The 24,762-nt window shown below is 39.2% G+C and overlaps 1 protein-coding gene across 2 annotated transcripts in view; it reads left to right on the forward strand.

Moving 5' to 3' along the window:
- Positions 1-24,762, forward strand: part of adamts17 (ADAM metallopeptidase with thrombospondin type 1 motif, 17) — a 170,850-nt gene that overhangs the window by 43,470 nt on the left and 102,618 nt on the right. For both annotated transcript variants that reach the window (XM_049465461.1, XM_049465460.1), the window contains exon 7: positions 8,150-8,193. In XM_049465461.1, the coding sequence (XP_049321418.1) occupies positions 8,150-8,193 (44 nt within the window). The remainder of the gene's footprint in view (positions 1-8,149; positions 8,194-24,762) is intronic.

Below are 24,762 nucleotides of genomic sequence, written 5' to 3' on the forward strand. Positions count from 1 at the left end.
GTAAAATAAGTTTCAAGGTAAAACATCTTTGGATAGGGATAAAAGGAGGAGCTGGTTTAAAACCGTATTCTAGTAAAGTTCTAGAAATGTTGGCCAATCAGCTTGGTCAACCAGTTTTGTCATGTCGACCAGTGTGCTCATGCAGGTCATGTTTGCCAACTAATTTGGCAATGCTGTTTATGCTGATCCATCAACTTGGGGTGGTATACTCACACTAAGCACAGTTTTTGGTTAAATTATGCTGGATGGCCAACCTTTCAACCAAAACATGCAACTAGCAAAAAACGATCTTTAGAAAACACACAAGGGCAAACATCTCTTCAATGAAATGATACATTAGTAGTTTATTTATTCACAAGCTTGTGAATGGATATATGAACAAACCCAATCAAGTGCGACAGAACTGACCAGTGCTGGGCAGACAGCAGAATACAGCCTTTATTATATTTCAGCACATTTCACTTTTCCACCAAGTTTTGAATAAGGAACTTTTCGCTGGTTTTCAGCTGGATCGAGTCTGAGAGTGGTTTTCCCAGTGGTGAAGTTGCTGTGAAACGGACAGCTACTGTTCGTTCTGCTTAAATCTGCGCCCGGAATAGGTGCCATTTTGTGACAGCTGGGGACAGTGAACGTGCAAGCCCTGTCACTTTGGTTATGAGATGTTGCCACTAATGGGAGTTAGCAGTGGTATGCTACAGCTTCCGAGCGTCCACATGCGCCATCATCACCACCCAGCTGTTTGTCAAATCCAGTTAATGTGTGAGGAAGCGGAGGCAGGAAATCACAAAGCCACATTGAAAACCGTTTGGAGGGATTGGGGGGGGGGGGGGGGGTTATGGCATGGAGACAATTGGATTGGTTTAGTGATAGTCCAAAAGAGTAGTCCGAAAGAACAGCCAGTTCTTGACGTTCTGTTGAATCCGAACATCAGAAACATCATGCAGGTTTTTTGGGGTGTTCCCACAGTACATTCCCATTGTGTGCAGGGATTAGTCCCTACCAAAAAAGTGCTTTAAGAAAGGTCAACCTGTGAACTGGCAACAATGTCTTGGGTACTCATGGATTATTGGATTAATCCAAAGAGCTCCCACCTAAACGCTAACCTTAGTCTTGGTTCCAGATGCCACAAGACACCTTTAGAAGTCTTGAGAATTTTATGACTCTTACAAGCTTACTTGTTGGCACAGGATGCACCATTATGGCTGGGACTCCAACACTGGCCTCCATCATATTCTTGTAACAAAACAAATTGTAACAATCTACTTTTAATTGAATCATTTAAAGAAAAAGGCAAACACCCAAAGCACCAAACTACAGCTCTGCTCTGAAATAAAATGAGACCACTTAAAATTATGAGTTGTTTTGATTTTACCAAATTGAAAGGTGGATGATCACAAGCCGTCAAACCAAGTTGAACTGCTTAAATTTTTGCACCAGGAGTGCAGGCATAAAGTTATCCAAAAGCAGTGTGTAAGACTGGTGGAGGAGAACATGATGCCAAGATGCATCAAAACTGTGATTAAAAACCAGGGTTATTCCACCAAATATTGATTTCTGGACTGTTAAAATATGATTTTTTATGAATATGAACTTGTTTTCTTTGCATTATTTGAGGTCTAAAAGCGCTGAATCTTTTTTGTTATTTCTGCCATTTCTCATTTTCTGCAAATAAATGCTCTAAATCTTATTTTTACTCAAACATATACCTATAAATAGCAAAAGTGAAGTGGTCTTTTATTTTTTTCCAGAGCTGTATGACTGGTTCAATTGGTTTTAATGAAACATTTAATCATTAATCAGTGGCTCATCTGTTTTCTGAAGGCTAATATTGCCCTACTGTCTCTAGGTTTGCTTAAAAATGGAGCACTTTTTAGGTAGAGTGGGAAGCAGGGACGTGCAGAAACATCTGATTCCCACAAGAAAATTTAACCAGAAAAAGAAAATTAACATACTGTACTCTTGTCAAATCCTTTCTGAGTTGTTGGTCCCCTGACCTTTCTGAAAGTTAATCCATCGTTTGCATCAGCTGTTTTTGTGTGTTAACCCAATGAACCCTTAGATGATCCCGCTTAGTTGCCACTTTCTCAAGCCATAGTGGATGAAATTGTAGACTTGCCAAGGAGAATTACAAGGGGAAGCTCTGCAGACGGATTTAGCCTTGCACCATCTGTGGTACTGCAGTGGACCGTGGTGAGACATGGCAGTACAAAATGCTTTATAATTCTCTCCTCCTCATAATGTTAACTGACCTGTCCATGTTCTGCCTGCAAACATGGGTAACATTCCTAGCTATGAGGATAGCCAAGTTGGACGAGCCCAACTGGTACAAATCCCATTAAAACCTAATGTGAAATAACTCTTCTAGTCCCCTCTAGTGCAAGAGCAAGAGAAGCAGTTGTTGGAAATGCTACAGTGGATGCTTTAAGCATAACATTTGAAGCTAACAGCATAACAATTCAAGACCGTGACTGACCTTAGCTTCATTCCTATTGGACTTGTTTTTCTTTGAAAGAAAGAATGATTTAATGCTTAGGGTCATTGTCTTGCTGCATGACCCAGGCGCTCTTGAGCTACAGCTGGCTCACAGACAGATGTCCCATTTTCCTCCAAATGTGTCTGCTAATAAGAACACTGTACTTATTAAATATAAAGCTTTATGAAACCTGCCTGTATGAAGAGACATACATGTGCTTTATATCCTGTACTTACAGGTTATTATACAGGATAGTGCTGCACGGTATGACCAAAAATGCAAGATTCTGACTGTTTCACGGTATATCACTATATATATATATATATATATATGCATTAAAATGATCCTTCAAGCTACAGCATTAGAATAAATATATATTTAAAAGGGCTATAGTTACTGCTCTTTAAGTTTATTTGCACTTCGTATCCAAAATTTAAGTGAGTTTAATCACTTGAATCACTGAATAAACAATTCTGTACCCAGGCCAGATTGTGGGCTTGTCTGGGGGACGATTCCATTCATCTCTCTTTTCTGAGTGAATAGTTGCTGTTTGCTGTTGTTTTTCTATTTTACTCAGATGCAAATGTCTCATACAGTGAGGAACAGCAGTAATAAGCTCCTCAGATAAAGTGCTGTTCTCATTTCTCTTTAGGCAGGACGGGGCGTTTGACTCCACAGAGCTGGGCTACCATTACTCCAGTGTGTTAACTTGTTATGTTAACTAGACAGCGATAGCTAGCAAGCTGTATCTGCTTCTTTGGCACTATACTGGTTTTAATTTCTCCGCTGGTATTCCGGATGAACTGGTACAGTGCTGTGCAAAAGTATTCTGAGCTCAGTGAGCTTGGATGGAGAGCGTTTGTTTGTGAACAGCAGTTTGCACCTCTTTCCACAGATTCTCCATTGGATTCAGGTCTGGACTTTGACATGGTCACTTGGCCAGACTCCAACAGGTGTTCTTCCAGAATGGTCCTGTATTTGGTTCCATCCATCTTCCCAAATCTGTCCCTGCTGAAGAAAAGCAGGCCCAAAACCATGATGCTGCCACCACCATGTTTGACAGTGGTTAAAAAGGTTAAAAAGTTTAAGGTAGCCGAATACTTTTCCAAGGCACTGTATACTGCCCAGCACTAATATCAGCTTATGACTTCTTATAATGACCATTATAAGATATCATGCATGCCATATAATGCATTATGAATACAGGATTCATAGTAAGTGTTAATCATTAGCTACCAAAAACACATTTGCAGGTTGTTATGGCAGCAGATCCAGTATCTGTGTCAAAGAGTCTTTATATAAGGAAAATGTAAATCCAAAATCATCTTTTTACAGTTTCCTTTCAATAATTCCAAACACAGTAAACACGGTCAAAAAACTGTGTGAATCTGTGCTCTTTAATCCTTCACTCACTCAGCTAGTGCTCTACCAGCTCAAGAGCATCTAGTTGCACACTATCAGAATAAGAGTCCCATATTAAATATACTGTTCAATTACACTGGCATTAGGATTACCTACATTAAATAACACAAATATTACAAAAATACTCTAAAACAAATATAAAATCTTATTCATGGCTCTAACACTCCGGCCCCTAATTGTATTGGCAAGATGCAAAAACAATTACAAACTTTCTAATAGAGCCATATTCATAACAGTTTATCATCTACTGTACATATGAAATAACACAAATATTACAAAATTACTCAAAAGCAAATAAAACAAATATAAAATCTTATTTATTGCTCTAACACAGGTGGAGCACAGGTAAGGCAATCGGAGTGGAGGGTGGAGTCTGAAGGTGTCAGAGAGTTGTAAACTGACGTCGACCTTTCGGGATGAGCCATTAAGAGTGTTTTGTTAACCGGGGCAGTAAAGAGGAAGACTGGAGCTGAAGGGAACTTGGCCGTACTGGAGGTTAGACTGGCGTGTCCTGGGTGCAGCTCCAGTCTTGCTGAGAAGGCAAACAGCAGCCTCAGATCTGCTTGGATGTCAGATTTGTTTCTTTTGGTCGGGGAGAGGAGATGCGCCGTCTGGTATTGATGTTGTAAGTCAAAGTGATGCCGCGTTTGGATGGGTTTGAAAGTTGTCTAACGGAGGAGCGGGGCTGGACGAGGGTGGGGGGAGGAGAGGGCCGTCGCTCTTCTTAGCGAGCTGAGCTGGATGCTGTCCAGACCTCAACTGGGGTTTGGCTTGAGTCCCAGTGTAGGTGCTTGTCTATCGCTTTATCTCTCTCAGTCTCTCTCTTTCTCTCTTTATTTCTTGCTCTCTCTCTCTCTCTCTGTCTGTGTCTGTGTCTGCAACTCTTCCTCAGCCACCCAGGCATGTGGTATGTGCCCTAGACAGGTCACAGTGAGGATGGTCAGGTCCGCTTACTGACGTGCTTCTGTTGACACCTTGCTCTGGCAAATGATGGAGCCGTGAGAAACCGCCGTACGCGGCATCCAGACGCAGGAAAACTCAAGTGCGCGGTCGATGAACGGTCAATCTTTGAATTGGCTAGAGTCCAAAAGATTCAGGACATAGACACAAGTGTTGAGGCACCTGTTGCTTCTTTCAAAGTCAGGTATTTAAAAAAAATTATAATACTTTTTTCGTGGAGTAACTGCCAATTCATTTGTTTGAATCTGAGACAAGAGTGTTGGAGAGGTTAAAATGTTGGATGACCACAACCTCACTCATACCTGTCAGGATTTGGATATTTTCCACCGTCCACTTAAAGCCATCCCACCAGCCCAACCAAGGTTCAGTATCCTATACATTTTAAGACAGGTTTACAAAAGATCTAAAATAACCACCTGTGAACCACTTACAGACTACAATTAGATGATCAGAATCTGGTAGGTCTACCTTTGTTGACACTGAAATGTTGTGGCCATTCCTACATATGTCATTCTTTTAATACAGCCAAAATAAAAATCCATTTCTAGATATTTAGAAAAAAAGTAAAGATTTCATGTCTTTTTTGGCAGGAATGCACTCTTTTATATGATATATTTTTTATTTATTTAATGGATTTAAAATTGAACAAAGGGTGCACAAATTCTGCAAAATGACTGTTGGTGACCTAAAAATATTATTATAAGGTTTTACTAAAAGGACAGTAAAAATTAATCCTAAGGAGCCTACACAATTACTAATCTTTAATTGATACTTCTTTCTTTTGATCACTCCACCCCTGATCAGTTCAGTTTGGGTCTTTCCCACACTGACCCTCCTCTGCGCTCCGCTGATTGGCTGTTTCTTCTGAAAGGCAGGACTTTCTCCTTGAACCGGCACCACGATTGGTTTAGAGGCACACAGCGGTCAGTGCCCCGTCTTCTCAATAATAATAACGTTTTTTACATTTTAAAATAATACGGGAAATTTACGGGAAAATACTAATACGGGAGGACGGCGGGAAAGAGGAGTAAAATACGGTAGTTTCCCGGCCAAAACGGGAGACTTGACAAGTATGCCTCACTTCATTCCCAACCATCTACATTATCGCAGAGAATGCTTAGGGGTCTTTATACCCCTCTATATTCAGCACTGCCTTGAACAAGGTGGCAATAGGTTGTTGTTTATCTGCACCAGCATGTCCTATATCATAGTCCACTGCAGTCGTGTCTTCATTTTGTAGGTCTTAACTGCTTTTGTAAATGGCAAAAATCAATGGACTTTTCAAAAACTCGCCTCTATCACATTATGTACTAAATACATATGTTTAGGACCCCGTGTGTTTTATTTTTAGTGCATTTTTCTCCTGAACAACACTGGATCCTCTGAATTTTTTTAATCATTTATGAGTCATAATTAGAAAAATCTGCACTGCCCCCGCCCAACGCACAGATCTGTTTTCTGGCCGAACAATTGAACGGCACGCTCTAAACTTCCAGCTCAGACCCGGTCAGAGATCTTTACTTTTCTCTTTCTTTCTTTCTCTCTCTCTCTCTCTCTCTCTCTCTCTCTCTCTCTCTCTCTCTCTCTCTCTCTCTCACATCTAATTAAGTTTGAATTCAGAAACCCTCACAACCAAGCGGAGACATTTACAATCCGATTTATCATGCATTCTTTATTTAAGCACCCTACGTTGGTTTTATCTCCCCTTGGTTACGTTGGTTTTATTGATACCACTTATATAAATATAATTGCATTTTACATTCATTTAATTCATTCTTTATTTACATTTAAATATTCACTATAAAAATGTGCATCTGAAGAAAAACAAATGCGATTAATCGCAGTTAATCAACACATTTTGTTGTGATTAATCGGATTCAATTTTTTAATCGATTGACACCACTGATTTAAACAGGTGATATCTCTATCAGTATGGTGATGTTGAGCAGTGTAGTCTTAGAGTGTTAGAGCTTTAAAAAGCAGACCTTGATCACGATGTATTTACATTTTGGCATCTCTATGTATTCATGTAGGAATCATATAGTAAACTATATTAATGCAGCGTAATACTATAGATGTACTGTATTATTATTACTAATAATAAAATGCACATTTTTAAACACTCTTATATTACAATAAATGCAATAAATTAAGACACTAATATATCATAATGAATTGAATGTTTGTAAATTGTTACACCTCATTAGTATAAGATTCACTAGCTATTAGGGGTGGGCAATATGGCCCTAAAATAGTATCTGCAACAAAATTAAAAAAAATAAATTTGATTATTGCATACGGTATGATGTGGCACACCCCTAACTGAGATATTAAAAAAAAAAATAATACAAGAATTTTATCAGATTTGTAACAGAAGTCAATGATCCAGAATGTCATGATACTAATAATACTAATAATGCAGTCCAAATATCTCCATATATCCATAAAATAAAGTAAAATTAATGAAACAAATGATACTGGACAGTTATAATCTGTCTCTAGTATATATATATATATATATATATATATATATATATATATATATATATATATATATATATATATATATATAACAGGAAATGAGAACAGTGTGAATTTTTCTTTTGCTAAAAACAGCAAAAAAGTAGTACCCTGATGCAAAAATTAGGGGTGGGCGATATGGCCCTAAAATAGTATCACAATATTTCATGGTATTTTTGTGATAACGATACTCTTAAAGATATGAAAAAACACTGAATTAAAGAAAAAAAAATATGGCATTTTATTATTGCATAGGATATGATATGGTACACCCCTAACTGAGATATAAAAAAAAAAACAAGAATTTTATCAGATTTGTAACAGAAGTCAATGATTCAGAATGTTATGATACTAATAATATAATAGTACTACTAATAATAAAATAATAATAATAATACTAATAATGCACTCCGAATATCTCCATATATCCAGAATATAAAGTAAAATAAATGATAATATACAGTTATAATCTGTCTCTAGTAGATATATAATGGGAAATGAGAACAGTGTGAATTTTTCTTTTTGCTAAAACAGCAAAAAAGTAGTACCTTGATGTGACAATTAGGAGTGGGTGATATGGCACCATATTTCAGGGTATAATATTGTTCACAATATTCAAAAATGTTTGTGATATTATTGTGTGCGATGCGATATGGCACACCCCTACTAGTTTTCTTTTTTTTTTTTTTGCAAAAACATATCTATATTACTTCTCTTATTGCAGACCTGTTAACACCTTTCATACCTACTATTCTTCTACTTTTGTCATTTCAGAACAGATTTCTGCGTTCACAAAAACGAACCCTGCGACACTGTTGGTGAGTAATTACAGTCTAATCTCTCGTAGCTTTTATAGAGTACACAGCTTGACTTCAGATATTTTTACAGCTCGATTGAAACAACATTAACAAAGGCAGCACAGTGCTCGCAGTCTTAGAGAAGAGGGGGAAAAAAAGAGAATTACTGCAATTAAACTGTCTGCTGTTTGCACAGACTTGAAAAAGCAAAGGATTCTGTTTTGTGTTTCCCACGAGAGCTTTTTTCCCTCTTCTTGATTAATTACAGTGCCAAGGTTGGCTGAGTTAAAGCAGATAGATATTAATCAGATGCGTTTTATTATGAGAGCTGAACATAAGTGCAGCAAACAGTCTGCGTAGTAGACATCGCTGTTTGATAAAGCAGTAAAAAGTATCATAATTGCTCTGTTTTAGGATCTCAAGGCTATTGTGTTCTAAGATTTTCCTTTATAAATCATTGGTTGTTAGGATCAGCAATTTCAGTTAAATATATCAGATAGCAGATTAACACAGTGATATTTGAGAATTGATTAAATTAAGTTTATAGGATTTACAGAAAGTGTGCGATAATTCTTTAAACAAAATTAGGCAGGTGTATAAATTTGATTTAAATACGTTTTGCAATAATTATTGGAATATAAAAAATATTGGGTAAGCTCATTGACCCTTGACCTACATACACAGGTGAATCCAATTATGAGAAAGGGTTAAGGAGCCAATTGCAATTGTTCTCCTCTTTGGATCTTCTCTAAAAAGTGGCAACATGGGAGCCTCAAAACACTCTACTCTCAAATGACCTAAAAAACAAAGATTGTTCAACATCATTGTTTAGAGGAAGGATATAAAAAGCTTAAAATCTCAGAGATTTCAGCTGCAGTTTCCACTGTGAGGAACATAGTGAGGAAATGAGTTAAGACCTGAAGTGGCAGATCAAGAAAAATCTCAGATAAGCAGAGGAGAAGGATGGTGAGAACAGTCATAGCCAACTACCATAGTCACAGACCAGCTCCAAAGATCTACATCATCTCACTGCAGATGAAGTCACTGTGCATCGTTCACTATTCACTATTCAGCGCACTTTACACAAGGAGAGGCTGTATGGGAGAGAATTGCAGAAGAAGCCTTGTCTGAGCACACGCCACAAACAGAGTCGCTTGAGGTATGCTAAAGCTAAAGAGCATTTAGACAAGTCAGCTTCATTTTAGAATAAGGTGCCAAATCAGAAACCTGAATCAAACCTGACTGAACTGGAGATGTTTTGTAAAGAAGAATGATCCAAAATATTTTCAACCAGAAGCCAGACTCTCATTGGAAGAAGCTATAGGAAGAGTTTAGAGGCTGTTATTTCTGTAAAAGGAGGATCAACTAAATATTGATTTAAATTTTTCTGTTGGAGTGCCCAAACTAACTATTGAACTAAGAACTATTGCACACTTTCTGTAAATCTTATAAACTTCATTTCACTTCTCAAATATTGTCTCACTGTGTTCATTTAACTGAAATTGCAGCTCCGAACAACCAGTTTGAGTTATTTGAGTTACTCTTAATCCTCGTCTTTATAAGCATGGACTCTATAGCCGTGCTCTCAGCCTGCTCTGCTATCTCTTAGACCTCCCCTGTACACTGGATGGAGGAAGGCCGCTCGGGTAAGGTCAGCAGCAGCTGCTCCGGCTTCCTGCTTAGGATCTCTCTGTGGGGGGCATTTGGAAATAGTTTGCCCCCCTGTGACCCCGCAGATTCAATGAGGCAGGTGACTTGACCCCCATCAGTCCTCAGCCCCGAGTCTGTTAATAGAGCAAACTGCTAATGTGCTGAAATGTGTCTGTCCTCAGAGCTTTACTGTAAATGAGCCATCCCACGTCAGCTCTCGCGCTCAGCGAAAGAATTTGGATTAAGAGGTGCGTTAAAGGAGAAGTGGGCTTTAACTCCACTGGCCTGAAAGCATATATATATATGTATATGGGTCAATATCAATATACTGTGCCTTTTATGTTGCCAGTATTTCATACAAACACTGTGTAACAACAAATTTTTCTTTTTTCTTTTAACGTTTTACTCTGAATGAACACATTATTACAAGTATAGAGGAATGCTAATCTTTACTTTAAAGTGATTTTATGTTATTCATACAATTTTCTTTAATGTGGGGGTCGGCCTTTTCCAGAGTGCTGTCTGATGCAGTTTAATCATTATTTAAAATGGTTTAATATAACTTTTTATTTAGCATATTTTATTAACCCTGTATTATAGAATTTAGACATTTCTGTTAATCATTTAGCTATTTTTTCATGAAAGATATCAAGATATTTAAACTAGTCAATTAGACAGTCAATTAACACATTTAATCAGATTTAGTATAGTATAGATGCAAGTTTTATAGATGATATTTAAATGTAAATAAAATATTAAAAGTAAGAAATGTTAAATTAAATAATGTTTATATTTGTGATTTGTGTCAATTAAAATACTAGTATATACTTTTTAAGAATTTAAACGGAGATAAAAACAACATAGGGCGCTGTAAAAAGAATGCATGATAATTTGTATAGAGAAAACTTTTGTTTTTAACTTTATTGTAAAAACATCTCAGCTTGGTTGTCATTTTTTTTTTTTAATTAGACCTTAATTAGCTGAGTATAAACGGACCAAAATGCACACCAATAAACCACACTAGCACATTGTCACTTCTGATTGGTCAGAGCTGTTTGGCGCAGGAGCAAGAAAGTAAACATAGTAAGAAGATTCTGTATTCCAGCGCGTATATCTATGCAGTGTGAAGCTGCTTTAATAATGAACGCTGAAAACTTGATTGTACGTGCAGCGCGGCTGCAAGCAGTGTACGCTGCTCGTTACTGCATGTGTAAACAGCATGGAGCAGCAGAGACGTCGTTTGTTCATAGCAGTATATTATCTGGTGGTAAAGAGGCTTACAGCCAATGAAGGAGCACATTGTGGAGCTGAGAGCTGGGCTGGAACATAATTGATATGGCATGATGGAACCAGCTTGGTAGTAGTGCTATTATTCAGACAAAAACCACTCCACTCCTGGAATGGCATGTGTATGCGGACTGCTTTTCCTTCTGGGTGGCCCGGGCTCCCTTTGGGAGAAGATTGACATGGAGCTGAAGAACGTATAGCCCTGCTTCGGTATCAGCCGGCCGAGCGTACGCTGTCAAGACGTGTTAAATGAATCCAGCCATTTCCACTTCTGCCGTCGGATTTCCACGTCGTTCTCGCTGTGACATACATTCTGCATGATTAGGATTATGCTGCCGGCCGGCCGTTTTACTGTATATGGTCTTTTTATTTTTTTCTAATGGAAACTTTCTTCTAGAATGAGCTTAGAATAACAGCTCAGCTCAGCCCCGGCCTGGTGAGGCTCCGTACGAGTGACAACGACTGGGATAAAGTGCTGTAGATCCGTGAAGGCCCCATCGTGGAAATGGACCAAAGCAATGATCTCATAGATATCAAGCCTACCTCACTTAGTTGGAAGTATTCTCTTAGAAAAACACGCAGTCGTTCGTTTAGAAAGGTAGGAAGTGGTGAGTGGTGAATCGTGAGTGTCATCTGCTACGGTGTTAGAATAGCAACCTGGCATTTTTGAAGGTTTTTTGGAAGAACAACAGCAAGGTGTCTTTTAAGAGCCTTCAAACAGGAACACAAACAGCACTGGCATACCAAAATATTGGGGTAACAATGTGAAAACTGATCATAACGTACTCAAGACAAGGCAACATATGTTAAGGCCTAACAGTGGGTGCCAGATGGGATAGTAAATTTCATTTCTAAAGTTAGGTGGCATTCAAAATGTTGCAGCTATGTTTTCATCAAATGTCAATTTTTGCAAGAGCATTCCACACTGTCCTGAAGCTTTAAAAAATATTTTAAAAATGAACTTAATTATGACGTTTTTCCTCAATTTTACCAAATTGAAAACCTCTGGAAAGTAATTAAGAAAAAGTCACTCGTACAGAGCCTCACCAGGCCGGCGCTGAGCTGAGCTGTTATTCTAAGCTTATTCACAAGCCAACAAACCAAGCTGAACTGCTTGAATTTTTGCACCAGGAGTAAAGGCATAAAGTTATCCAAAAGCAGTGTGCAAGACTGGTGGAGAAGAACATGCCAAGATGCACGAAAACTGTGATTAAAGCCAGATTTATTCCACCAAATATGCATTTCTGAACTCTCCCATTACCACCCTCCACCTAAACAACACCCACTGCACTGTCACTTTACAACTTTACAAAGGACAATTACTGTTTACAAAACTCTGTCACCTTAAACCGCACTGAGACACTTTATCTTGTACTGCTCTTCATTCATTTCATGTTGCTTCTACCTGCCTACTCTCCCTGTTCTATATTCTATTTTTATTGTGTTCTTTGTAGTTTTTTGTTTTATTTTATCTATATTTATCTATTTTAACAACAGCTCTTGGGTGTAAACTGGATCGTGAGATCACAATTTCATTCCACCTTATGTACCACATGTAATGCGAAATACATTCAAGACAGTAGGAATTGTATGCATATTCCATATGACATTAGGAAAAGTCATAGCACATGAAACTGTGTGCTATGCTGTGTCATGTCCCATGATAAGAGCACAGTTTTGCTCAGAATATTGCAATGCACACAACATTATGGGTGACATAGAAGAGTTTAAAAGAGGACAAATTGTTGGTGCACGTCTTGCTGGAGCATCTGTGACCGAGACAGCAAGTCTTTGTGATGCATCAAGAGCCACGGTATCCAGGGTAATGTCAGCATACCACTAAGAAGCACCAACCACATCCAACAGGATTAACTGTGGATGCTGTAAGAGGAAGCTGTCTGAAAGGGATGTTCGGGTGCTAACCCGGATTGTATCCAAAGAAACAGAAAACCACGGCTGCTCAAATCAGGGCAGAATTCAATGTGCACCTCAACTCTCCTGTTTCCACCAGAACTGTCCGTCGAGGCAATTAATTATTGTGGTCTAAAACCAAGTGTTTCAGTTTCATTGTATATATATATATATATATATACTTTTTTTGTTACATTCCTTTTTTGAGAGAATGATTTATATCGTTCTAAACATAGTGGTTTATAAATGTTACCTCCTAGGAATCCTCCCATCGCTGGGATTATGTAATCCTGGAACGCCTCCATTCCAAACTTTGGTTTATGTGTTTCGAGGCCAAAAATTGGCGTCAGTCTAAAAAAGCCAAGTCAGCTTGCTTTTTCCGCTTTCGAGGGCCTTTAAAATGTATAAACTAGTGGAAAACACCTAATCCGTTTCATACGAGTGTTGCAGAAGAAACATTTGTCAAAGGCGTCTAGGAAACATCTGAGGACTGATTGGACGGTCTGAGGGGGAAGGCTTTGTAATGTCCTGCACTGTGATCTCTTAAAGCTTTTAAAGGGGACTCGGCGTGACTCCCACTGACTCTGAACCACATTAGACAGAGCTGAATCAGACTGTAATCTCACAGATCTGCAGCTGTAATTACTGACGGAGAGGAATTCCCCCTTTTCACACGAGCAGGAAGAGCTGGTGTTTTAGATCTCGAGGATCAGCCACAGGCTTTTATCCAGTTTATTTACAGGGAACCTTTTGGAGATAGGAGCGAGATAAAATACAGAGCCATAAATTCATTCATGAAGATGAAGGTGTGAACAGGTGTCAGATGGCTTTCCTGGCATTGGAGAAACATCCAAACGTCTTGATGGTTTCATGGCCTTTGAGTGAGCTGATGAAACTACAGTATATCAGATGTTATAGAAGCAGATACGAAACAGCTGCTGTACACCAGTCAGCCATAACATTAGAACCACCTGTATTATATTCTGTTGGATGTCCTTGTGGCACCAAAACAGTTTGACTTGTCAAGGCAGGGACCCTGAAGACCTTTAAAGGTGTCTATTTTGATTGTTGATGTTTGCTGTATGGTGTTCAGATTCTTGTTGGGATAGAGCAAAAATAGATTTTTCAGATACTACACTTTTTAATCTGAGAGTTATGAGAAAAAACAAATGTATTATTTCCTTTGGTAAAAATCCAAAAACTCTTGCATTATCCTGGCATATATATAGCATTTCAGCCCCAGTAGCTAGCTAGCTTAATTTCCTAGTTACCACTTTATAATAAGACTACCTTTATAAAGGGTTTATAAATAGTTTACAATTAGTTTGTTAATGGTTACTAATTAGGTTATAAATGCCTTAAAAATCATTAAAAATCAGTTATAACACATACATAGAAAGGGCAACAATGACCTGTTGTTTGTCAAATAGTGAACCCACAGCCATCTATATTGTTGCCCTTTCTACGTATGTGTTATAACTGATTATTAATGATTTTTAAGGCATTTACAACTTTATTAGTAACCATTAATAAACTAATTGTAAACCATTTATAAACCCTTTATAAAGGTAGTCTTATTATAAAGTGGTACCATTTCCTATTCCACCTTAAATCATGCTGCAGTTACAACATTCTGTCACCCAAGGCTGCAGCATGATTTAAGGTGGAACGGAAAACTTAAAAAAAAAAAGCTCCATGTCATTTGTTACGCTTAGGTTCTTGAAGGGTGTCCAATTTCTTAGTAGGGGTTTTAAAGGAAAGGGTGACAAGGGGTAGGGGTACAAGTGAGATGTGATTTGGCCAAAGCCTAATGACAGGTTCGCATTACACAATTTAAGCCCAGTATTTTTAAGTCGACGACAAAAACTCTGCTCTGAGTCAAGTTGGGAATCTCTCTGCGCTCGCATTGTCACGTAGTGTGATTGCCTACCAGTCTCAGACACCTGGCAAATATTTTGCATGCTAGGTATCTGACCCAGTCGGCGACTAGGAGTCAGTAGGAGCGGCTTACATACGTACTGCCAATGGAATCATGGAGAAAGAGAGAACCACGGGTTTGAACGCACCCCCTGCATTACCAGAGCTGTTATATATATATATATATATATATATATATATATATATATATATATATATATATATATATATATATGTGTGTGTGTGAACAAACATACAAATAAACACAATAGACGATATCACTGTTACAAAAAATGATTGAGGTCATATTGTATGATAAATCGATATTGCAATTATTGTGACGGGTCTAGTTGCATCATATGAACTCATTCATGTTGGACTCACTTTAAGTGTGTATTCTCCTTTATAGAGATTCTCTGGCATGCCATCACTAGTTCTCTTAGAGTGTTTTTAGTTATGGTTTGTTCTCATTATAAATATGTTTCTGGAGAGCAGCCAGGTGAGTCTGCGATTTCCCATAGCGAACAAATTGTGTAATTTTTGACCCCTTGTCGCCCAGTTGTGTCTCAACAACTGAAGGGCTTGATGGTGCGATTACAGCACAACCAGTTGAGTAGTGTCAACAGCACAATGATTGATGATTTAAAAAAAGTGGTGTAGTGTGAACTTGGCATAATGCACCAGTAAATGGAATGAATCTGCCATTGATTCATTGTCTCATTGTCTTGTCCATAAGACCTGAAGCACGATGTTCATGAGATGTTCTGACCCAATCGTCAAGCAATCATACTTTTGGGTCATCCTTGGGTCAAAGTGTCCCAGATCCTTACACTTTTTCATTACATCTATTTTTTCATCCATCCAACACATGAAATCATCTTCAAGAACTGACTGTTCACTTGCCTGACACCATGTCCTGACACTGATGAGGGCTGTTTGGTTACAGTGTGCACCTCCCTGTCAGCCGCACGGCCTCGTTATATCCTGTTGATATTTGCTCCACTGAACTGGAGCTGTTCCTAAGCCCCCCCGAGAGCGAGACTTGCTTCTGTGAAAGCCCTCATGCCCCCATCAGCTCCCATAATGGATATCCACCAGTCGGAGGTCAGAAAGGGCAAGAAAACTCCAAAGAAATGCAACAGCAAACAGTCTGAGGACAGCTTCCTGGCCCTAGGAGTCTTGGCAGCGTGTCATCGTCTCATCTTTGATCAGCGCCTTGAAGTGAATCACGTTTATCTTTTCATGTCTGGCCCTGGGGGGACTGACATTTGGAGTTTGTGTAGGCTGTTTCGCTCCGTTCACTAATTCTTTTTTTATATATGTACAGTTCTGGAAAAAATAAAAAGAAGAGAACACGCTTATGTTTAGATTTTAGCTAATTGAAAACCTCTGGAATATAAATATCAAGTGGAAAATGATGATCAAAAGCCATCAAACCAAGCTTGAACTGCTAGGATTTTTGCACCAGGAGTAAAGGCATAAAGTTATCCAAAAGCAGTGTGCAAGACTGGTGGAGGAAATATTTGGCATGCTAGATATCTGACCCAGTTGGTGACTGGGAGACAGGAGCAGCGGCTACATACTGCCAATGAAATCCCAGAGAAAGAGAGAACAAAGGGTCCAAAATGCACCCCCTGCATTACTAGAGCCGTTTATAGAGAGTCTGACCACTTTCTGTCCCCCTGTTAGATCAGTTAATGACTGTTAAACTCTAGAGGAAGGCTACGTGTGAGTGCTCTATGAATGGAAGTGAATGGAGCTAAAAGCTAAAAACTGAATTCTGAATATTTCTTTAATTTAAGAAAGTAGAATAATGTATTTTACAAAAAAAAATGTGCCTGTCTAAAGAAAACACTTGCAGTACTGCTACTGTGAGCTGATTGGTTGGTAAGCTGATTCTGTAGATTCAGGTAGAGCATGTTCTTTTATTTTACTAAATTGAAAACCTCTGGAATATAATCAAGGAGAAGATAGATGATCACAAGCCATCAAACCAAACTGAACTGCTTGAATTTTTGCACTAGGAGTGGCATAAATTTATCCAAAAGCAGTGTGTAAGACTGGTGGAGGAGAACATGATGCCAAGATGCGTAAGATGTGAATAAAAACCAGTTATTCCACCAAATATTGATTTCTGCAACAATTAGTCGATATAATTGACAATGTTGATTGTTTAAATTTATCGACTACAAATGTTATTGTCGAATAAAGGTTAATTTGTAACAGTACCACATTACACAAAGTACTGGGTACAGAAGCACAATGGGAGATAAATAGGGGGAAATGTCTCACTCACACAGGTTACACTCAACTTAGTCTGTGTCTCCAAAAGTGCCCAAACACAACAGATTACATATCTACTCACTAAATATCAGTACTTTCTATGTTTAAACAACATCTAGACATTTAAATGGCTTTTAAATCTCATGATCAACTGTTTCTATCGTTTTGGAAATGGGGGACGTGGCAGAAATAATCAGTGACTAATCGACTAATCGAAAAATAATCAGCAGATTAGTCGACTACCATAATAAGCATTAGTTTCAGCCCTTATGAATAGCAAAATCAGAGAAACTGATTCAGAAACTGGAGTGGTCTCTTAATTTTTTTCCAGAGCTGTTCATATATATATATAGGGGAATAAGTAGAGACATTTGAAGTATAGCACAGTTCAGAGGATTGTGCAATCTGGGAGAGGAGGATCTCCACATCTGCCGCTATGAAGTGCCTCCCCGGTTTTATAAGCTCCCCTGCTGGGTAGGTTTACTGTGAAGTTTCCTGTACTGTAGGAAGCTTTCGGGGAAGATTGCGTACGGACCGCCGCTGCCATAAACTTAGCCTAAACATTGTGGACGAGCTGCCATGTTTGGAGTGTCTTGGGATCGCTCGGCCTGGGCGACCTCCTTTTTGGCTACTTTTGTATATTGACACTAGCTGCATGTATGAGTGTTATGGCGACCTGTTACATAATGGATGTTTTTTTTTTTTTAGTCTTTTCACTCCAAGTGACAGTGGATGTGTGACCTAGTTATGGGCTGGAAGAAGGAGTTTTTGCTGCAGAGTTATAGAGTGGGAGCAAAGACAAATGATGAAAGAAAAAGAACTAAAGATGAAAGAGTTAGAGAGCTAGCACAGTTCCCAAAAAATATAAATAGACCCTTTTCAATCCGAGAGGCTCCTGAAACCCCTTTGTAAAGTGGTGTTAATTAGGGCACACAAGCTATTGTAATCAGGTAAAATGTCAGCCACCTGCTCCCATCAGTCGTCAGAATATAAGTGGCATACCAGATCGTTCACAGCAGTGCTGTGCCTGTTTGCAAATGCCATTAGTATAGGAATTATTATATATACAGCTCTGGAAAAAAATTAAAAGACCACTTTAGTTTCTGAATCGGTTTCTCTGATCTTGCTATTTATAGGTATATCTTTGTGTGTTTGTGTAAAATGAACATTGTTGTTTTATTTTATAAACTACGAACAACATTTCTCCCAAATTCCAAATAAAAATATTGTCATTTAGAGCATTAATTTGTAGAAAATAAGAAATGAATGACATAACAAAAAAGACGCAGAGCTTTCAGACCTCAAATAATAAAAAAATAAAGTTCATATTCATAAAGTTTTAAGAGTTCAAAAAAAATCATTTTTGGTGGAATAACCCTGTTTTTTAATCACAGTTTTCATGCATCTTGGCATGTTCTCCTCCTCCACCAGTCTTGCATACTGCTTTTGGATAACTTTATGCCGTTTCTGATGCAAAAATTCAAGCAGTTCAGCTTGATTTGATGGCTTGTGATCATCCATCTTCCTCTTGATTATATTCCAGAGGTTTTCAATTTGGTAAAATCAAAGAAACTCATCTTTTTTAAGTGATTTCTCACTTCTGTGGGAGGGGCTTAAAGAGTAATGTCCTGATAGAGTGGCTTCCTGCTTCTTCTGTTTGGATTACAAGCAAACTAAACACAAAGAGAAATGCAAAGAAAACATGCTTATATTCATACAGTTTTAAGAGTTCAGAAGTCTATGTTTGGCGGAATAACCCTGGTGGTTTTTAATCACAGTTTCATGCATCTTGGCATCATGTTTTCCTCCACCAGTCTTACACACAGCTTTTGGATAAGTTTATGCCTTTACTCCTGGTGCAAAAATTCTTCCTCTTGATTATGTTCCAGAGGTTTCCAATTTGGTAAAATCATAGAAACTTACCAATTTTAAGTCATTTCTTATTTTTTCTTTTTCAGAGCTGTATATAACAACTAGTCAAATGTAGTAAATATGTCATATTTCAAGCCCAGTGTCTGACAGTGGTGGTTATACTGGTAGTTTAAGGATTTTTTGGAACAGTGGTCTGGGTGCTGATGTGCTGCTCTGAGATTAGTAAGTGGGGGCTCGTCCGGGATCGGCTCCTCCAGCCGCCTCTTAATCAAAAGACCTTCAGAGCCTTTGTGCTGCTCCATTCAAAACGTGACCCAGTTCCACTTCATGAAAGCCAGTTGCAGAGCCTCAGCTCCTCGTGAGACGCGAGAGTTTTATGAAAATGAGCACTGTTATGTTTCGGACAAAGCCCTGTGTATTTTGTGCGCCCAGACATAACTTTGGAGGACCTTGAGAAAGCAGAAAGTGGCCTCATAATGGATGAGCCTGTTTAGATTGACTTTGTGTTTGTTATCTCGCCGCCTCTTATCAAAGCATGCTGACCACTTGCTCACTTCTGGAGGGGGTGGGATGGGCTTAAAGAGTAATATCCTGATAGAGTGGCTTCCCGCTTCTTCTGTTTGGATTACAAGCACAACTAAACACGAAGAGAAATAAGAGAGCGGAGATGGTGAGGCCTGACGGATAGATAGCCAGGACCTGGGATTAGATCACTGGAGTCATTGGGTAATCAGAAGAGCAATGAGTAATATGGTGTTCATTAAAATGTTGCTTTATATATGTGATACTCATATTTTATATAGATGTTATAACACACAGAGTTATCTATTTTAGGCATTTATTTCTAATAAAAAAAATCCAAAAATCAGTGTCACAGAAAACTACAATATTATATAAGGCCAGGGTGGGCAGTGTGCCAAGTCCTGCTGGAAAATGAAATCGGCATCTCCATAAAAAGTTGTCAGTAGCAGAGGGAAGCATGAAGTGCTGTAAGATTTTGTGGGAAAACAAAACTTCACTGACTTTAGACTTGATATAAAACACAGTGGATCAACACCAGCAGATGACATGTCTCTCCAAACCATCACTGATTGTAGAAACTTCACACTAGACCTCAAGCAGTTTGGACTGTGTTTCTCTCCACTCTTCCTCCAGACTCTGATCTCTTGATTTACAAATGAAATGTATAAATTTACTGATGATCAGTGATGGTTTGGAGAGACATGTCATCTGCTGGTGTTGATCCACTGTGTTTTATATCAAGTCTAAAGTCAGTACAGTTTTGGTTTCCCACAAAATCTTACAGCACTTCATGCTTCCCTCTGCTACTGACAACTTTTATAGAGATGCAGATTTCATTTTCCAGCAGGACTTGCTTGGCACACTGCCCACACTGTCAAAAGTACCAATTGGACATATAGTATTCTGTTTTTCTGAGATACTGATTTTTGGGTTTTATCGACGGTAAGAGCATTTAAGAGTTTTCAGACCTCAAATAATGCAAAGAAAACAAGTTCATATTCACAAAGTTTTAAGAGTTCAGAAATCAATATCCACACAGTTTTATGCATCTTGGCATGTTTTCCTCCACCAGTCTTACACACTGCTTTTGGATAACTTGATGCCTTTACTCCTGGTGCAAAAATAACCAGGAGCAGTTCAGTTTGGTTTGATGGCTTGTGATCATCCATCTTCATCTTGATTATATTTCAGAAGTTTTTAGTTTGGTAAAATCAAAGACACTCATCATTTTTAAGTGGTCTCTTTTTTTCAGAGCTGTATAGTATTAACCAGTGTTTTATCTGTTGCTCAAAGAACACTACTCCTAAACGAATTCCCTCAGATATCCCAGATTTTTTGCCAGTAGGTCATTAATGAAGAAAATGAACAAAACAATGTAAAATGTCCAAAATCCAGAATTTCACATGGCAATTTATTTGCATTAAAATGGACTTTTAAGGACTATTGCTTCAAGTCCTCAAGGCCTCAAGTCTATTTATTTTATTATTATTGTCTGTGATGATGTCATATCGTCCACCCCTTGCATCAGAGATGCTGTTTGCTATCAGTTAAGCAGGAATCAGCTGACTCATACTATCCAGCCCCACCAGTGTCATGTCTGGGGCGCTCGATAGTTCGAAACAAAGCCTGTGTGCTGATTCTGCCGAGCTGGCCCACTCGGTCTGCTGTACACTGCTGAGCTACCGGCTCTGCTGAATGCAGAGTGTTCCTTATGTGCTAACGGCTAATTAACCCCGGATAAATAATTAGAACAATATCGCCGCTCGGCCCGTGGGAGCTCGGCGCGTGTGAGTGTAGCCATGCGAGGGGACCTTCTCGGACCCCTGTTTTCTGACGCTGTCTGGCTGGATGTCCCTCGATGAGCCTCTGCAGAGCCCATTGACTGCTCTTGATCCTGCAGGTCTCCAACATTCGCTGAGTCAGATGCGGCCTGCGCTGATAGCTCAGGCCAGTGAATTTGTTTCATTGTTCTCCAGCTTTACACTTCAGAAGTGCTGGCCTGAGCAATTTTGCGCTCTGCCACAAACAACATGGCGGTGCATTACCTCACAGGCTGCACAGTGCCAGCAACCCGTGGCTTATAACTGTGTGTGAGTGTGTGCCCGAGTGTGTGTGTGTGTATGTAGAGAGAGTTGTAAGCTTTGTTTTGCAATGGACTGAATGATGTAGCCATCTAGAATAATGTGGCGTAAGAGGGAGTGTGTTTCTTTTCATGCTCATTTATCATCATTTGCGTGCTAAAGGACTGAAAAATTTTAGATTATTGAAATTTATCGGCCATTTATGAGCAAGAGCCTTAGAATTCAGTCTTGTGTAGCTCATCGGCTTACTCAAAAAACGTCCTGATAGGCCTGGATATGTGTTATTGAGTCAATATACAGTACAAATGTTAACAGCAATCCAAACTGCATACTTAATGACATAAGGCTAATGTTGTTGGTACTGTACAGAGCTACACGCTAACAAGAGAAGAGCCTTGGTTGTTCTGTTTAAAGACCACAGGCTAATTTTGCATTTCGCTAATTTCTTAATCACAACTGGTAGGATGCGGCAGTGTCTGCTGCCTCTTTATTGGTTGCACAGGTACTCCATCTCCTTCGTGTCTCTGTGATTGGATCCCAGGACACAACTGTTAAAGTAGAACCAGAATCGTTCTGCTTAGCAAAGATAATTTTGAACCGTTTGTCGTGTTTCCACCAACAAAAGTAGGTTCCAAAACCAGGAATGTTAATTTGCAGCAGGTCCTGAAGAATAGTGGTTTCTTCAACTCGAACCATGACCACTTTTGTTCACTGCTGCTGTACAACGCCCTCTGTTGATGACGTATGATGTGACGTTTTCACGATTCCACTAAAACTGATAAACAAAAACTCTGGCTGGTTCGCTGAAAAGCACCACAGTTCAAAAGTAAGGTTCCAGTACCAGGAAGGTTCTTTTGTAGCGGGAATCGAAGAATTCTAGGTTCTTCAGCATGAATACTGACCACTTCTGTTCGCTGCCACTGTACAACGCTGTTGATGACGGCTAATGGCTGAAACTGGTGGAAATTTGGGCTGGTTTACTGAAAAGCATCACAGTTCTTATAAGCCTGAAGTTCTTTTGGTGGAAAAGTGCTGAGGGAGAGCAGAGCAGGTTTTACATTTTGCCCTAGATTTGTATTTTGCTCGTGTCTTCGTCTCTACTGGTAGCAAAAGGCAGAATCTGCTGCTTTTTTATTGTTTGCACAGGTCTATGCACAGGTAGTCCATCTCCTCTGTGTCACCCAGCACAGTCTCAGAAGCATGGATTGGATACCAGGATACCACAACTGTTCAACAAGTAGAGCTTTTCCACTGACGTGGAACCGGCACCGTTCTGGTTTGTGACTCTAATTCTGAACTGTTCGTCACGTTTCCACAGCGGGAACCAAAGAATACTAGGTCCTTTAGCTCCTTTCTTTCACGGCCTCTGTGCAACGCCCTCTGTTTATGCTGTATGATGTGATGTTTTGGCGGTTCCACCAAAACTGGTGGAAACGTGGGCTGTTTCGCTAAAAAGCACCATGGTTCTTATGAGCCCAGACGGAACTGGTTTAAGAGCTTTTCCACCGTTGTGGAACCGGCACCTTTCTGGTTTTCAAACCTTATTTTAAACCGTTCACCATGTTCGTTCGCAACAGGAACCTAAGAATACTAGGTAGGTTCTTTAGCGCAAACTGTGACCGCTTTTGTTGGTGATGTATGATGTTTCCACTAATACTGGGTAAAACGTAGGCTGGTTCTCTGAAAAGCAAAGGAGAGCAGGAATGGGCTGTAGAAGAGCATCAACCCAGCACCAGGACAAGTATCTACTTCTGGTGGAGCTGAATTAACAAGGTTAGGATTGAACTGTAGTAGTGAGTGGGCCGATGTTGTTATTAAATAATTAGTTTTTATAATATTAGAACATTTAGATCCCAGACACCTTTTTAAACTTCTGAATCTCTTTATGTAGAATTAGTATAGAGCTTATTAAGACGTAGGCCCTCAGTCAGCATCTATATATTACTGAGTCTGTCCACACAGAAGTCTGTAGCCTCTGTGTCTATATATAAATCTATATATAAGTGTGAATAAGAGTGTTTGTGTGTGTGCGACACTCAGTGGGATTTGCCTTATGTGTTTTTTAAGCAGGACAACTGCAGCACAACTGCAGTGAAAGCGTAGCCTCAGGGTACGGCAACACTATCTCATTTTATGCGTGACTTGCACTGTTTCAAGACTATAGCCATGTACAGTATAGGTGTGTGTGTGTGTGTGTGTGTGTGCGTGCATGTGTGTGTGTGTGTATAAGCAATTCCCCTGTTAAGTCAACCTGTCAATCATCAGTGTTTTACAGTAAGACTCTTACTCTACCTGATTACACACCATAAACATACAGCAAGCAGCGAGAACGGCTTCCACCCACTCAGTCCAGTGAACCACAGAAGACAAACACAGAGCTGCACTGAGACATGGACGATATACAGCCTGGCCCGAGCTGTTACTGTAAATCTCAGGGAGGATAGACAGGGTGGCTATAATTACCGCTCTTCAATAACTATGCATGGTTGTAAAAAAAAAAAAAAGAAAAGAACGGAACGAAATGAAGCGGGGAAAAATCCATGTAAGAATTTAGGACAACATCTGTTTTCCAATCAACCTGCTGTTCTTGTACGCCGTTCAAGGAAGGCTGTTTTTCCACCACAGATTTCTTTCTGGCGGGTTCTGGGGCTGGAGCTATGTATATTCTTGGAAAGACAGGTTGGGATGTGAATATACTGTAAAAGAGGAGGCTTGTTTTATCCTGCACTTTTACAGCAGAGTCTTCTGAAACTTTCTAGAACTTTCTTGAGGGCTTCAGCACTTTAGCACTCTGACTTTTAACTTGGGCTGGGTGATTTGACTAAAAAACAATACGACGATTAATTTGGTTAATTCGAATTACAGTTTTAAATGCGATTTTTAAGATGGAGTAATTGCGATTTTACATACTGTGACGTGTGGAGGAGGTGGTAGAGCCGTGGGTCCGCCTCACTTGAGAGAAAGGCTACAGGTGAGAGGAAGGCTGAGGCAGAACAGACCCTTAAAACACAGGAAGTCAAAAGTTAAGTGACTAGAGCCCACTGGGCCAGTGTAGTTAGGTTTTGAG

Source organism: Astyanax mexicanus, chromosome 16 (assembly GCF_023375975.1).
Source record: "Astyanax mexicanus isolate ESR-SI-001 chromosome 16, AstMex3_surface, whole genome shotgun sequence".
Classification (NCBI taxonomy): domain Eukaryota; kingdom Metazoa; phylum Chordata; class Actinopteri; order Characiformes; family Acestrorhamphidae; genus Astyanax; species Astyanax mexicanus.